We start from the raw sequence: 17,946 nt of genomic DNA, 5'->3' as shown, positions 1-17,946 counted from the left end.
AGTCCATATAAATAGATTTTTATATTTTCTGAAGAAATTGTGAGTGCAGAGGGTCTAGCTAGGGGTGTAACGTTTTTTTGGTATGTCTTTTGCTTCGGCTCACATGTGTACCGAACGAATGCAGTGTTGCTTTAACAATTGCACACGCGTAACTTTCCTGTGTGTGGAACGTAATTTAAAACTTTTCTGACTTCATTTAATGTGTGTCTGCGAGGATCTCAAGTCCTGAGATCGCTGGACTAGTACAGATCCGCTCTTCAGGAAGAAGAACACAGAGCATGGCAGTGTCTCCTCTTGACTTTATAGCAGCTTGCAATAATAAAGGGCCCTGTTCTCCTGCTTAAGTGACGCTTTTTACAATTTATCAAATAAATCTGATGCCTTCATGTCTATGGCCCGGCTGCACAGTAGTTTCCAGTGGAATAACAAAGCAGAACAAGCGTTTCATTGTGGCCGTAGCTCTGAGGAGAGAAGGACCCCCAAGGTGCGAATTAATGATGACGGCCTGATGTAATCAGGATAAACAGTTCAGTATGAGAGCGAGAGCAAACAGTGACAGAAGAAGTCACTTCACTTCCGGGAGACATTTTGAACATCAGTATCCAGCAGAGATATCCAAAGAACGTCAGAGCCTCGGCTTAAAACGCTCCTTTTATTCAGTCCACCCTTCTCGTATTTGGTAGATTTTTGACTTTGACATGGAATCCGGTTCACATTGCAGCTAATTCTGGCCAAGAACCGCTCACTTAGACAGGAAGACACCATCTGACTGACATAGAAACCAACAAACCTTTAAAACAATGTGTTTTTTCACGTGCCCGGTGTCTCAGAAGTTACATAAGGGCAGCCAATTACATCTGAACAGAAGATATGTATCAAAAAGTCAATCAACGGATTTAAGGCGGTCTCATCTGAGATAAAGTTCACACCTAGCTCGTTTGGAGCATTTGTTTCAGTACCTGGCATGTTTTCTCCCTTAGGGGCCGTTTACACGTCACAGTTAAAAAACAACAAAAAACAACCGGTTTTGGCTGTTCATTTACACGACAACGGTGTTTTGGGGGCCTGAAAACACAAACTTTTGAAAACTGGTTTTGAACTGCAAGTTTTTGAAAAGTTTTCTCCATGTAAACTACAAAACCGCAAATTTGTGAAAACGGTGCAACATGGGCATGCGTATTACTTGCTCAATCTGTGTTTCTTTACTAAGAGACATCGCCAACTACTGGCCTGGCAACATAATACAGCGTTTTCAGTTGTTTTTGCGGATACGTGTGAACAGGAGTCGTTGTCTGCACGCAAACAACACAAAGGAAAAACTTTTCTGTTTTTAGTACATTGTTGTCATGTTAACATACACTTAGTTTGGTTTGTTAAGGCAAATATGAACAGGGCAATCACGTTCGGATCCGCACCAAATCAATCAATCAATCCGAGATCTCCTGAACAAGGTGGTTTTAGTCCAGTTGAAAACCCCATTCTGTGGAAAGACCCAACGGGCCAACAAACCAATCTGTATCATAATTCATAATGGGAAATGTGTTGCGTTTAAAGCAGCAGCTAACTTGTCAATCCATCTTGATAATGCAATGAGGAACATAAACGGGTGTACTCTGTTTTACTCACATGTGACTTGCATAAACAGATTCTGGCATGCTTTGAAATGTTTCCTTGTGAAAGCGAACCGAACCAAGAAGAAGCTGCAACATTGTAACAATTCAGTCATGCAAGTCCAATGTTTTGGAACAAAGCAAATGATCTGTCTGAAAACTTCCCATTTGGAGTCCTAAGCAACATGTATGTTTGTGAAAATTTTGTTGTGTTCTGATGTTTTGGCCATCACAATTAAGTCCTTTAAATGTCATTTAAATCACTTTTTCAGTGTAACTATCTGTTCGTACACTATAGCCTTTTTAACTGGAGTATTTAATGGATTTTCCAACCCTTTCTATGGCTGTTGAAAATTTACTCGGGTCATAAGCCAAAAATGAGAAGGGGAAAAAAAGTTTTAATGGTTTGAAAACACTTTTGATTCTTGCAAACAGCACCAGATAGGCAGTGGTTATAAAACTTTAACTGATCTGTGAAAAGGGGAAGCTACTACTGAGCCACATGTTCTTAAGTTAATTGCCTGGCTGCTTTGAGACTCCAATGAAAGTCTGATCATTAAAGAAATTGGTAAAACATTCCTTTGCCCTCAAAATTGCAAGATGACGCAGGATCTGTTTTAAAAGCTTTTCATTTTATTTTATTTTTTTTACTATGGAGTTTTTTTATATGATACATTCCCTGATTGTTGAGAATTGCTGGCTTTTAAAAAGGTTTTGCCACAAATATTTGCATTTCCAGGCCTAACCTTTGCATACTGTAAGTTACCATGGGAAGCTAGGACATCTTTAGATTTAAAGAAATAGCTCACCCAATTATGGAAATTCTGTTATCAATTACTCACTCTCATGTCGTTTCAAAACCAAAATACGTTCGTTCATGTTAGAACAAATCTCACAGGTTCTTTCAAAAACTCAATCGTTCTTGCGTAATACATGAGAACAAACCTCACTGGCTCTTGCATGTAAAGAAAGTACAGTATGTTTGAGCTGTTATTTAATGTGCTTTATGGTATGTGTGGTGATTGTTTATATGGCAAAAACAGCATCAATTAAATCCGTTTATACCATGGTCTGGGTGAATACTCGATTCTGATTCATTAAAAAGTGATAGAGGACACCTAGTAAAGGAGTTCTGGTGAAACTGACTGTTTACCGTTCGAAATTAATAAATAAATGCGCTGGCTACATCAGCTGTGAGTAACCATAGCAACAGGCAGTAAACTGAAGGGTTCTACGAGCTGAGCGGACTATAAATATCTCCGGTTGCTAAATAAACCGTCAGGCGTAACCAGGGAAACCAAGTTATTGTTTGTAAAAACTTTCGATTTCGATTGTAAAACTAATTAAAATATAAACTAATGTTTTAAAAATGTGTTATTTGGCAAGTGACCATGGTATAAGCGGGTTAATGCCCTTCGAGGTGTCCATTGTCAGGTATTAATGGACTTCGTTCACGCCTCGTCGTCGTCCATTAATACCTGACAATGGACACCTCGTCGGGCATTAACCCTTACTCATCCTATAAAGCGACTCAGAAAACTTGGTTCAAAATGTCATATCATATATGGATTACTTTTACAACTAAATTTTGGGTGGACGGACTTTAAATGGAAGGACAGAAATCTGTCAAGTTTCATAAAAAAAATATCTTTATTTGTGTTTAAAAGATGATCGGTTGGTAATGACAGGTGATCAGAACCTCTAAACAAATGAGTTGTGTATAAAGAAATTACATGAAACATTGATATGAAATCATACTGTATATAGTTACTTTATTTTATTATGCAAAAAAAAAAAGAAGAGACTACAAAGTGATACCCAAAACATGAAATTAGCACAGCCGTGTAGAGAATCAACAGTCGATTATGAAGTTTAGCTGCGACTGACCAATCAAAATCAAATATTACAGAGCACAGAGTAATAATGCAATTTATTAATGTTGTATTAAAGGGCAAACTTTCCAAAGTTCCCAGGGATTTTATGGCGAACATTTCTTCCTCCCTACCTTTTAACTGTCCGGGTGAAACTTAAAGCCAATTTAGCAGTAACTGCAATTTATACTTATTCATGACTTTGCTGTTGCTTATAAGTAAACAGCGTTTGAATGTGAGAGAAAGCAGTTTGGAGTCATAAACTTGTGTTCTTGGCAGTGCTGGCAGGGGGGCTGCGTCTGGTTGATTGGAAGCACTCCTGGTGTAATTGCGGCCTAGTTAGCCCTGATTGCTGGTCCTGTGTTTGGATAGCAAACTGCAGTGGTGCTGCTACAAATTACAGCGAGTCCATCCATGCGTACTTGCATAGATGTTGTCATCATGGATACAGATCGAAAGTGTCTTGTGTACTGCCTCAGACCTCAGCTAAGAAATTTTAGAACACAGATGCAGGTGAGATGTGTCAGGTTCTGGTCTGGAGAACAGATTGCATTTGAGTCAGTTGTTTTGCTGTAATCTCTTCAAGATTGAAAGCTCCAGCTCCAATGTTCTTAGCATGGTATATTCAAGGGCTTTCACGTCATTTGTACTTTGTGATGCATGCGTGTAGAACTAATGCAGAGAAACAGAACCTATTTTTAGCAATCAGAGTTGTACCTTTTGCTAGCATGAAGGATGAGTACCATAATTATGCTGTCAGGCAAAGAGTGACAATACACATAGATGGCTGGCAGTGGCGTCAGGCCACAGGGTCATTTGCTGCCATAATTTGTAAAATGATCAGACAGGAAATGGCGGGTCTATGAAATAAATGGGATCGTCCCTGCGCCAGACTCTCTAAGTTACAGAAGATTTTGTTTTTTTGGTTTAGGCGGAGCGTCTTATTCACAGATCAGTGCACATCACTGTATAACCAGCAATAGAACATACAAGTTTGGTTTGAATCGTTCATGCTTGTTTCAGTGGCTTGGTGATGCTGGTGGTCACTTTTTGGTTGGTGTGGCGAAGTGGTTAAGAACATGGACTTGTGATAGAAAGGTTGATGGTTTATTCTCCCCATAGAATGATGCTTATTTACCTCATGCATATTGGTGTATGATTTGAACAACCTAGTGTTGAGTGTATGCTAGTACTTTTCTAAGTGATCAGTCTGTTTTGCCTTTTAGAAGATTATATTTAAAGGAAGGAACCAACCCATTTAAAGACATAAACATAATAAAGACTTTTGAGGGTTGACTCACAACAACTTCACAACTCCCTGGCAGCCAGCCAGAACATCCTAGTATTATGTCAGTAGGTTTTGTTTAGACTAAAGGTCCATTCATCAGGGAAAATAACTATAAAGTTTTAATATTCATTGTAATTCTATAGGAATAAAGTCCATACAACAGTTGTAACGGTAACGACACAGAAGTACTATATTTAAAAATAAAATAAAAAATTAACGATAAAAACATTGGCAGCCAATCAGAATCCACCAACTTTAAAGAATTCACCCATTCACCCAGTATTTATCCATTATTTTCCATCAGGTTGTCTCAACCCTGTATGATGTTTTTTTTCTGTGGAACACAAATAGGATTTTTAATCATCATTTAGTGTCTGTCTAGCTCTTCAAAGTAACAAACACCACAATATTAAGTAAGAGCAACCAATGATGAGCATTTGATTTGATTTGAAAGCTATACTACAAGATTTTCTGATTTATAGTGTAATTTTTGGTCCTTTTTGGAGCCCCAAACACATGGTCAGAATTGACTGTCATTACATGGAAAAGAGCTACATGAACATGCTTCAAAATTTCTCTTTTTGTGTTCAATAAGTTTGGAGCGACATGAATAATAATGACTGAATAGTAATTTTTGGGTGAACTATCCCTTTCAAAATCAGCAAATTAAATACAACGGTAATCTGAAGTAATTAAGCTGAAGAACGTTTGATGTGCTTTGCATCTCTTTATTCTGCTAATGTTTTGCAAACGTCTCTGTATTGTCTTTCAGATGACAGTGAGGCAGTAGACAGCATGTACGACACAGAGCCCAATCTCGTGACCGGCGAGAGTGCGGAAGAGGAGACAGAAGACAGCATCATGTCCCCCATTGCGGTGGGGCCCACGTCCCCTCAGCCCTGCAATGAGGACTTCACTCCTAAAGAGGGCTCACCCTATGAGGTGCCCGTCTACATTCCCGATGATATTCCCATCCCTGCTGACTTGGAGCTCCGCGAGTCGTCTGTTCCAGGGGCTGGCCTTGGAATCTGGGCTAAAGTCAAAATTCGGATGGGAGAACGCTTCGGACCATACAACGGACTGCAGAGCGCCACGGTAAAAGAGACCACTTATGGATGGGAGGTATGTGGAGATGATATGGCATGCACTTAACCCTCTGGGGTCTAAGGTGTTTTTGGGGCCCTTGGGATGTTTTGACATGCCCTGACATTTGTGCTTTTTTCAGTTATTTATAAACATGATAATGGCAAAGGTGTAAATTCACTCTATATAGCACAAACAGGGCAACCATAATATGCGAGCAACATGTATGTAGATGTTTGTATTTTTAAGAGAATAATGTTTATGCGTGTTTATTGAAAAACATAAAAATGAAAGTTGCTGAAATAAGACCACAAAACTCATACTAAATATGTGTCCACAAGACTTTTGACTAATGGATGTTGTCGCTTCGAGTTCTGGCTTCAAAATTATGTGAAAATAGTCTTGCTTTATCGTTCACGTAAAACAATACATTGATTTAAATTGTGTAAAACAGGTTTTGCTTGGAAAGCCAATATGCAAGGGGGGCGTGAAGGAGGAGTAGTTTACACCTGAGAATACAATGTCCCACCAATTATGCGTAATGACTCTGTATAATGAGCCATTCATTCAGGTGTGACACTGACTGAGCCAAGAATGAATGCAAGGACAAAATATATATTTAGAAGAAGACTTATATTGACCATTTAAGATTTTGCTTACATCTATCTTGTAAATATGTTTTGCTATTTTATTAAAAAGGTTACAATTACAACAATAATTACAATTTCAACAATATTTCAAGTGTACTCTTTCTTTGTAAAAAAATGATTATAGGCCTACATTTTATCATATGTATTCATTAGTTTGAATATAGCCAACATTGGAACATCTAACATATGAGCAGAAATTGCTAAACAAAAGCTTATTTGATGTGGCAGTATATTCTACAGTAAAAACTGTACCCAAATCTAGTCAACAAAATGTTGTCTTTCATATTTCGCCTGACTGTAATGTTGTTTTTATGAAATATTAGGGCATATAAATGTTAATTTGCAGTTTAATACGTTGCTTATACAAAGACATTTTATTTCAACATATTTCAGTCGATTTTTACTCATCTCAGTATAGCAAAGCATTTTAGTTGATTAAAGCGGTTTATTCTTTCACACACAGACACGCGATTCATATTTAGGCTAAACAGTCTTTACAAATATGTACCCTTCATTCATCTCACAGAAACGCGATTCATATTATAGAAACGCGATTCATCTTTTTGCGGTTTACATAGGCCTACACTAACGTTATTCCATAACGTTATTCCACATTAACACTTGAGAAAAGATAACTTAGCCTACCTCACTCCTCAGCGGGATCTATTGCTCCTCATATCAGCACTGTTCTGAGGAAACTTTTCTCCAGGATTATTAGGTAGGCTATATTATGCCTCACTCGCGGCGCGCTGTGTAATACAGCTGATGTGGGCGTTTCACAGGTCTGAAATGGTTCTCAGAATTTGCGTTTGAATAGCGCGCGCTCTCCAGGGCGTGGTCACATTACATTTGAATGAGCTCTAATGAGCTCTACTGGAATCGCTCTCTTTTAATACAGATTTCACAAGATGAGAATATTTGTTTTTTATATAAATTACTTCATTTAAAAGAAGAGAATTCAAGCTTCATGCCTGTGCGTCTGTATGCCTGTTTGACTGAGTATTCGCTGAGTTACAGTTCATTTTCGGACGCGTTTCAGAATAGACTTAACTGACAGAGAGAAGGCAGAACTCGCATCACGTTTATTTTTCTTTATTTGGCAAAAAGCACAACACTTTGTTTTTATTGTGAGTATACACAAAAATAATACACACTTAACAGGATCGATTGATGTATGAAACTTGTTTGTAATATCAAAGTCAACAGAGAAAAATGAATTTCTTTTGAACTGATAAGAAAAAAAGCGAGCTGGTATCGCCGGCGATACCGCCGACCCCAGGGGGTTAACATATTGCTTTTTATTAGCATTATCAGAAAGTTAGTTGAAATGCTATTGGGTTCGATTTGAATTTGAAAGAACACAATTAAGGCCCTGTCCCAAATGGCTCACTTGAAGTCTCGTAGGCTTCTTTCAAGCATGTCCATACTCATTTGGCTGACTTCAAAGTGTTCTAGGACCCAAGAACATCACATCCAAGCAACACTACTTCACCAAAGTGTGGACTCATAGGAGGCCTGCAAGGGTCAAGGGCGCCATTTGAGACAGAACCTCAGTTTAGACTATAGGGGCTTTCGCACCGGGTAGTTCTAGGAACTCAGTTCTAGGAACTAGCCACCAGGGTGGTTCCCCTAGGAACGTTTTCTGGTTGCATTCGCACCGCCAGTAGGAACTCTGAAGTGACGTAAACCGCGCTTGTTGTTGTGACTTTTATTTTGATGGCGTGGCGGACCTTGAGCCTGAGCACATAGTGCTCACATTCTCCGTGTTCATTAGTTAACGATCTGTAACACTTTATTAGATAGAACTGTTATACATTGAAATTAGACAGTAATGAAACGGTATTAGCGTATGCCGTGTGGTTGATGTCCAGTGTCGCTAGCTGAGCAGAAATACATAATCATGTTTGGCTTGGTCCCCTCAAAGTTGCGTTGGATTTTCTCCTCAGCATAAAGTTTGAGAGGTCCATCTATCACTGTTTTCCGTGTTCGTAGAGTTAGTTTGTGGAGTAAATACAGTATATAGGCTAGCCTGTTAACATCAAGATGTTAGGTCTGGCAACTCACCATAGACACGGCTCAATCCGCGGGGCGGGATAAACGGCTGTCTTTCAAATTCCCTCTGCACGCAATAGGACAGCGCTTCAACCAACCAGAGCGTTTTCCCAACAGCGGAGCTAGTTGATAGATTCAACTTTTGCCATATCTGGCCGGCAAAACTACGAACACATCTTCCTTTTTTAAAGAATGACTTAAGTGCCGTTCTTTGCTCTTTTCTCAAAGAAAAACTTAACTCCAAGTCCTCCAGAGTCGCGGCCAAAGCCGATTCGAAAGACTGTTCACCAGCAGCAGCCGCCATTCTTTGTTTTCAAGTAGCAGCAACCGTCGCAACTCTGTCGTCATTATGTTAAGCCCGCCCCGCCTACTCTATACACGATGTGATTGGCCTGACCCAATTTAGGTTTTTGCAGCTCGAAAGTCAATGGAGAGTTGCTAGACTACCCTGGCTGCAAAATACATTTTGCTGCCGCTAGGGTGCGTCTAGATTTCTAGGCTACTAATCTGTGTGTTTACATAAAAATGGTGGTGTTTCGCGTACGTTCGGCCAATCAGCGCATACTAACGTCACGGATAGTTTCTATAATGCTGGTTTAGACCCTGCTCTGAAGTAGGAGCTAAATTGGTTCCTCCAGAAGGAGTTCCTATAACTAAAATCATTCCTAGTTCCTGTGGTGCGAACACGCCAAAATCCGGGTACTTCCGCCATAGTTCTAGGAACTATGAAAAGGTTCCTCTGGTGCGAAAGCCCTTTATGAAGATGAACAGGGCCTCCAATGATTCAAGGCCCAATTTGACTGGTGTATGTGGTAAGTCAACCCTTCGGTGACTAGCTCACAGCCTGTGGGAAAGACGTGAGCACATTATGGGGTAAAGATGTTCATTCCATGTCTCTGGGGTTTTTTCGCCTCCCCTTTTCTTTTCCATCCATCCCTGAATTTCATTTAATGGTGATTTTCAAAACCCTGATTACTGAAGATATCAGCTTTTCTCTTCTGCCTACATCTATTAGAATACACTCATTTGGTCACGCCACATGATATGGGTTATGGGAGATGCGTGGCATTTGCGTGGAGCCATATTGAACTATTAATTTTCATTTCAACATGACATCGGAGGATATTGGAATTGCTCATTAGGGCACATGCTGATTCCCCCACATGACCGATCAGATGTGAGCCGCTCTCTCTCTTTTTCTCTTCTCTCACTCACTGTGTACTTTGCCCCACTGATACCATTAGACTTATTTAGAATTACATATGAGCAGGGCTGTACCAGAAATGTTGTCCTGGGCCTTGTGATGGAGGGGGCCCCACTAAGGTCCTCTATATTATAACCTACTCAATGGGTCTGAGTAAGAATTTATTTCTGAAACATTTTGACCATTTTTATGCTTTCAGCTAGCTTTAGGAGTGTAGTATTCTCTGCTCCATTTAACACATTTTATCATTTTTAAATACGTTTTGAAGAATTCTGAATATTTTCCCTAAAATCAATGCAGAAATAGTCAGATAAATGTGCATGCACACTATGAACAGTATGTTATTTCACTCAGCTGACCTACTGCATTTGTAAAAAAAGTGCAGTATACAACCGGAGCACAGCATGAAATAGTGTATCCCATCGCTCAATGCACTCGACCTGACCTTTCGTTTTTATCGCAAAGAATAAACTGGGGAACATTATTAACTAGGATTTTTAAGATCTCTTGCCACCTTTTCACAATATAGAATTAAAAAAGCAAAAAAAAAAAAAAAAAAACTTTTATTCAACAAGGATGCATTAAATTGATCAAAAGTTACAGTAAAGACATTTATAATGTTACAATAGATTTTATTTCAAATAAATAAAATAGAACTTACCATTCATCAAAGAATCCTGAAAATTTGTCCACAGCTGTTTTTAACATGTTCAAAATTCAAAATAATAATAAATGTTTTTTGAGCATCATATTAGAATGATTTTTGAAAAATATATTCAAATAGAAAACAGTTATTTTAAATTGTCATAATATTTAACAATATTACAGTTTTTTTTTTTTTTTTTTTTTTTTTTTTTTTTCAAATAAATGCAGCCTTGGTGAACATAAGATACTTGTTTTAAAAACATTAAAAATCTTACCGATCCCAAACTTTTGAACGGCAGTGTATCTATATATTAATTGTCAGTATGCAGAACACTAGCGTTCCAAAAATAGCCATTGAAACATGCAATAATCAGCCCAGAGTCATCAGCTAAACACCATGCTTTCAATTTTTTTCTCTCAAGGAATTCATATTTTTGATTTCGACATGCCTAGTTTAATTCTCCAGAAAAGGAATTCTAACGGTCTTGCTGCTTTGGGTTGGATTCTCCACGACCGATGCTCATCAGAATCCGACCCCCAAGAGAAAGCTTCTCTCTCTTTCTGTCTCTGTCCGCCTGACACGACTCTCAAATTTCAGCCCTAATTTACACGCTCAAGTACTTTGGCATTATGTTTTATAAAGAGTACACTCAAGGCCCTGGCTGACAGCGTAACGATTGACAAGGAGCACATCTATGGGTATTTGCTCATGCGCACACACACACATACACACACTTGCTAAAGACCGGAGAGACATCTGTTGGACCATCTGTGACAAACCATCTATAAAAATGATGCTTGTTAGCAGCTGCTGGAAAGCGGATGACAGTGTGTTATCTTAATTTTAGGATTTTCTGTTTAATCGCATTATTTATTTCTTATTCTTGTGAATTTTAATAGCCATTTCCCCAATCCCACCTTAATAAAAAGAAAAGAAAATATACTGTTTACATAGTGACTGTGGCAGTTTCAAAACATTGCTCTGTTTGTTTGAGCATCCTCACACAGCAACAACCAATGGTGTGATATTGGGGCGTGGCTGTCTGTTTGTCTGGCCAATGACAGACGGGGGGAGTGTTTTGGAAATATCGCAATTCTTTTGTTTCTGCTAGTGGTGCAGAAACCACACTCTTCACCTTTAAAGGGCTGTCGTGTGGCAATCATTTCACTCACGGCTGTTACAGCTATATACTTTGTCTTACGTTTTAGGGCATTAAATGTTTTACTCAGAAGAAAAATGAAAACAATCATTCAGAAACCTCAAGCTCATAAAACATCTGGTTTAAAAGGTGGAAAACTAAAAGGAAACATCTAAGCCACATCCTGTCTGCCCCATTCGCCATGGTTGGAGAGTTCTTGCTCTTGTTAGAGATAGTCATAACAGTCGGACACAGATAGCCATCGCGCTGTCCCTGAGGAGCTGGACTCGGATACGTCATCACTCCACCCCGACCCTTAGACAAATAGACAGAAGTGAGAGAGCGGAGCAGAGCAGCTAAGAGCAAAGAGTCAGAGGTGTTAATAGAGCGGGATTACAGACCGGCCACAATGGGCCAAACACAGACACATATCCACCGAGTGTTTGAATCACGGATCTAAGAGCTCACATGGTTTCTCATGACTGCAAAACATGTACAGTATATGCTGGATAACCAATGTCCATCTATGGTACAATCACTTTTTCATATTTTAGGCTGCAAACAAAACATTCAATGCCTTATTCATAGCTTCATTTTTTGAGCTGTTTTGCTGCACTGTCTATGTCCGCATGGAAAAGAACCTTATCCACCTTATTCCTGCACCCCATGACGCTTTGCGCGAATTATGGGTGTAACTTCCATTAAGCTGTAAACAATCAGTGAAACGCTCGCTAACGCAATACGTTAAAAAGTGTAACAACGAGATGACATTAATCTATTCACCCTTCAACCATCAAACATTAAAAGGAAATTTAAAAGTGTAAAAGCATTAACAAGGCATTTTAACAGATCAAATAACCCCAAAAGCGCCAGTCTTTGCATGGTTAGATATCACTGTAGTAATATATATATCTGTATTATGTAACTTATGTTGCCTTAATCAAAAAATGTTCATTAACTTCAGCATTACGTGATACTATTTCAAAGTGATTTCCGTCATTTTGACTGATAATAAATTGCATTTACCTGTGAAAACAAACCTGGAAAGAGACGAGGAGAATGACGAGAGATTATTCGTGCATTCCAGTGAATTATTAATGGAATATATCGTAAATTAAATTCGGGAGAACAGACCACAAATGTGCAGGATATGTTGTCCTTTTTCATACTTTTACAGCGGATTGCAAAGGGAAAAAAATAAATGATCACGAGGAAAAGAAAGCAGCTCTTGCCATTGGTATTCTTGTTATAACGTCACGTTAAAATACCATGTATAACGTTATTCTCATGATGTCTGAAAATAAATCATGAAGGAAAATTGACAGCTCATCTAGTCAAACTGACGATCAGCTTTATTTGTAGGGCAACTTTATGATTTGAAATGATTAGTTTCAGCCTTTTTGAATGGAAGTTCCCCAAACCGGAAGTGCCACCCATAATTCAAAATGCAGTAAGGTCGTCAGGAATAAGGTGGATAATGACAGATTTGAAAGACTCTGCATATTCAGCAACTCCACGTGTCACATAAATAGGGCTCCTCATTGTTAGAATTTAGCATTAGCATTTTGCTAAGTTTAGTTACATGTTGCTAAGCCATCTCCCTCTAAAATGTATTGATATTACAGTAGCTTATTTGATCTGTTATGGGATTTGGGTATTTGTCAGCTGCCCCTCGAGCTGGCCGATTTCCATTAGGTCTGTATTTCCAGGCTAACACTTAATTGCAATTAAATGAAAATGTATTACATTTTACATTTATATGGACTTTAGAGTGGTTTATTGACCCACTATAACTTTTATGGTAAACCAAAATATACTTTCATGTCATTTCTATTGAAACTTGTATGTAATGAATTTAACTATATTTGTAAGTAAGTACACATTTGTAATGATGAAGGTACAATTCAAAATGACATTTAAAAATATATCAACTTTACATGTAATTTAGAATAACACAGACAGTACAAATTATACTTTGCATGTGCTTTATGTTAGTCACATCAAAATGTTTACTTCTTTTACAGCATGGCAAAAGATTATTAAAACAGAATTATTTAAAATGCACTTTGAAGTAAAACTTTTGGTAAGCCTTTATGTATAATGCATTATAAAGGTATTCATAATGTATGTTATAATGCATTGTATGTTTTCAGAAATAATTGTAACCAAAGTTAAAATGCATTATAATATTTACAGATTTCTTATTATTTTCATTTCATTACTTCATTACAATACTTTTATAATCCATTATATATTAAGACTTTAAGTAAAGTGCTTATTTGACATTATTAAACATGTACTTAGGCTAAGTGTATTAAGTACCATAGTCTCAAAAGTGCACTCTTTTTAAGTAGCCTTTTATTTCATAAATATTTATCTGCAAGTACAGTTTTTTTTTTTTTTTATACATTTTTAAGATTTGAAAAATCTTTTTTTTTTTTTTTTTTTTTTTTTGTCAAACAGCTAAACCAGAAAAACTAGTGTATTTTATTTCAATACAGGTTAAGTACAGAACACTTCTCTCTCCCGGTCTGGCATTTTGTAGGGATGTTTGTCATCTGAGCTCATGGCAAAGCGTTCTGGAATTGTTATTTAATATTTAGTGTAATTTGATTGTTTTCAGCTATGAATGAGCGTGCAGTATATATTCAGATTCCGCATATCGTCTTCTTACATGCAGTATACTATCCTGCCTACCTCCAACAGTATATGAATCTGCCTTGAAATGCTGTCTAGATAAGCAGCTCAGCAGGATTGGGAAGCGAACGGATGTCTGTGAGCGTTCGCTCGCTGCTGCAGGTGTGGGTTAATGAGAAGAGACTGCAGGTAGAACAGAAAGTGCTCTTCTGTCTGTCCCCCAGGCTGTCCTGTCTCGACTGAAGAGGTGTTAACTCAGATTCATTTCAGCGAGACGGACAGCTCAATCTCCGAGATGCTTAGCCTCAGGGCCTCACTCCCAGAGACACTCTCTCTCTACCCACAAAGCACTGCTCAGGAACAAGAGACAGAGCCCGTCTATTTAAAAGCCATTATGATTCTCTTTATCACAACATATTATAACAGCGACCCCGGACACAGACGCTTTCAATCAGATCTGTTTGTGAGCGGGACTCTGGGGTCCCGGAGAGGAAGGTTTATTGCCAGTGGCTCTGTCGGTTTAAGGGGGTCGATGGTGTGATGGCACTAGCTGGGGTATTGACGGAAGTGCCGAACACACTATAGAACGTGAGGTGGGACGCTGGCAATCCAACGTGAGATGCTGTCAGATTAGTTCCATAGGGGACTGCTGTCACTGTGTGTGTGTGTGTGTGTGTCAGTCCATCTACTACCAGACATGACTAGAGGGGACAGTGTGAGCATAGGCCTTGTGTGTGCTTCTCAATTAACATCTTCCTTTACAGACATATATAGAGAATGTCAACAAGAGCAAGATAAAGCAACTATAAAGCATAGTAGTGAACTCACAGTGAGTTTTCTTATGATGAATTTACACCATCTAACTTTTGACCCTCTAGCGGTTAAAAAAACAAAACCAGTGTTTTTGTTTGTGCTTCGGCTCTGCACGACTGTGTTTATGAATATGACCCTTCACAATATATAGTGCTTTACAATGAACTCTGTTAGAGAGCTACAAATGGCAATTTATCTGTTACGTAAAATACCTTACTCACCTGTTGAGTAATGAAAACGGCATCTCCACATCGCTTTTACAACATTTCAAATCCCTCAATTCTCGCCATCTCTGAAAAGCCAAGCCAATGTTGATTTTTGTTTTATTACGAGCTCTGTCGCGTTCTCCTTTTGCCAGCACACTCTCCTCTGTTTTTCAGCGTGAGATTTAGCTGCTTCACGTCAACCTTTCTTATTGTGGTAACTAACCTCTGTCATTCCCACACCATACATGTGTCAAAGTAGCTGGAGCAGCTTTTCTCTATTTACAGATGTAATGGTGTGTATGCAGTTTCCTGCAAAAACCATCCAGACAGGTCTTAAATATAAACACTTATAATAGGCTTGTCATAGTGATTCAAGGTAAGACAAAAACTCATTTTGGAAGAAGGATTGAATATGTATGACTCATTTCAATTTAGTTAATTTTGAACAAAAAAAGTCACAGTCTATCTTTAATCGAAATTAATTTAACTGAATTTTAAAGGGGTAGTTAACCCAAAAAATGAAAATTCTGACATTTATTCACCCTTATTTTGATTCAAACCTTTTTTTTTTTTGGTGGAACCAGTATTATATTTGTATTATTTATATATTTTTATATATTATTGTGTATTTAGATATTACAGTATTTATTCATTTTTAACTAGCTTTTATTTTTACATTTTCAGTTATGTGCTTTTGGTCATTTTTAAATTTCTATTTTGCTAGACATTGAGCCATACCGTAGATTTTTCTATTTAGCCTTTTATTTTCTGTTTTACTCATTAACCAAGGCAAATTGTAAGTATTTTAAGTATTTTATTTAAGCTTTATTTCAGTTAACAAAAATATTTTCAGTAGTTTTAGTTAATACTGTGTAGAGCACAAAAAGAAAAATGCAGTATAAGATGATTTGATGTCTGTGAAATAAAACGAAATTTGTTCTCATTGCATAAAAATGTCTTATTTGCACCATATTCGAATGTTCACATGAATACTGGATAATTCTCACATTTTGCAGGACTCGCCAGGGAAAGGATACTTAATTATGGTAGCCATCATTTTTTAAAACTATTATTAATGTGCTTTAACTTCCTGAAATCTCACTTTTCCTCTGGCGCAGCACACATCAACTGATTTTTCCATGTAAATAAAATTAGCGACCTCAGTGAGTATTTTTAGCAGTAAATGAATAGTTTATGTGGGTGGTGACACTGATAGAACTTTATTTCAACAACAAACCTATAAGGAGACTCTTTATTCCACCAAGAAACAAAAGAATCAATGTATGAGGGAATCAGAGAAGGAGAAAGCTTGCTATGGCATTTCTTCAAAAGCCAGATAAATGATGTGTACACACGCCGTGCCCTGGCAGTGTCAGCGGGTGTGGTAGATCTGATGTTAAACCCAGTTTGACCTCGGTGATGTTGTTTAGTGTCATTTATCGTAAGGTTTTCTGGACCCATCCCTTATTTTCTAATTTACACTGTCAGACATTTAAGTATGTTATGAAAACGGAAGGACAGACACATTCATTTTTTTTCTGTCAACATATAACAGGAACTGCTTCTAAGAATCATTGGATTCTGTAATGCTTGAGCGAAACTGAACAATCCAGTTATAATCTGTGGTAAGATACACATGACAAACCTTTTAGACTACAGTGAATATATGTGCATCACTGGAGAATTCCGTCATCTTTGTGTTTTTTTTTTGTTTTTTTTATGAATAGTCATTTTCATAGTAACCAACAATGAAATACTAGCCTTACTTTCGCTAATGTTTTAGCTAGCATTTCTTATTAAATTTTTATATAAACTCAGGGTAGAAGGGTGAAACAATCAAATCTGTGCGTAAGACAGTATCAAAAATAAGTTTCCAAGACCGATTCGGCTGAAAAGTGTTTTTGTCCTCTCTGTATGCAATGAATAACCTCTCATTGATTTGCCAGTATACAAGTCAACAGTGAATTTACAGTACTCGAAATGTGTGCTTCACCATTTACTTCCGATTCTGTTTCATAGAGATCTCTAAGGCTCTTAAGGCTCGATATCGATGCCACCCGTCCTCTATTTCTCCACCTCTTGGAAAACTTCAAAGACTTTGACCTAGGGATGACTTTGTTGCAACGCAAATTCCCTATTTGCCTTTATGACACAAGGTACTTTTCCATATCAGCATTATTCATCCTGCTGAAAAAAAGCTCTACCTCGCCATTTTCTCATATTTGCCGTGCTGTTGACTTAGCGATACCTGGTGCTGGAAGTGTTCGCTTTGCGCCTTTGGTCTACGTGACAGATGTTTGATTCTCCATGGTTGTTCCTCATATTTTTGCCCGAATTTTTTTGTTTCCTAATCCGCCTCTGACAGGCAGCTTTCATGCCCGTGGTTGACTTTGTTTGTCCTTACGCTAACATCCCTCTTGACTTGAGCGCCACGCCTCGGCGCTATCTGTCCTGACCCTGCCTTTCACCTTTCTGTTTGCCAGCTTTTGTGTGGAATTGCTTAGCCACTAAGCATTTGTGGAGATACTCCATCGGCACAGTTGCAACTTGTCTGCTCGGTTTGTTGAACATCTTGTGAAGAATGTACAGAGAGGTTGCCTTAAAGGTGAACAATGCTAATGGTTTTTGGAAAGAAAGACTGAGAATGATTGACAATTGGACGAGAGATTTAAAGAGATGCAGCATTTGGAAATGTTCTCTGTGATTTAGAACTGATGTGAGTCATTTTACAATCTTAAAATCAAGGAA

At 38.1% G+C, this 17,946-nt stretch overlaps 2 protein-coding genes across 4 annotated transcripts in view; one reads left to right on the top strand and one right to left on the bottom strand.

Annotated features, from left to right (window-relative positions):
- Positions 1 to 17,946, bottom strand: part of clcn6 (chloride channel 6) — a 526,148-nt gene that overhangs the window by 278,944 nt on the left and 229,258 nt on the right. The window lies entirely within an intron of this gene.
- prdm16 (PR domain containing 16) overlaps positions 1 to 17,946 on the top strand; it is a 323,538-nt gene that overhangs the window by 161,076 nt on the left and 144,516 nt on the right. For all 3 annotated transcript variants that reach the window (XM_079896433.1, XM_079896434.1, XM_079896432.1), the window contains one exon: positions 5,542 to 5,891. In XM_079896433.1, the coding sequence (XP_079752559.1) occupies positions 5,542 to 5,891 (350 nt within the window). The remainder of the gene's footprint in view (positions 1 to 5,541; positions 5,892 to 17,946) is intronic.

The sequence above is a fragment of the Squalius cephalus genome (genome assembly GCF_949319135.1).
Source record: "Squalius cephalus genome assembly, chromosome: 16".
Lineage (NCBI taxonomy): Eukaryota > Metazoa > Chordata > Actinopteri > Cypriniformes > Leuciscidae > Squalius > Squalius cephalus.
This window is presented reverse-complemented; position numbering and strand designations above follow the sequence as displayed.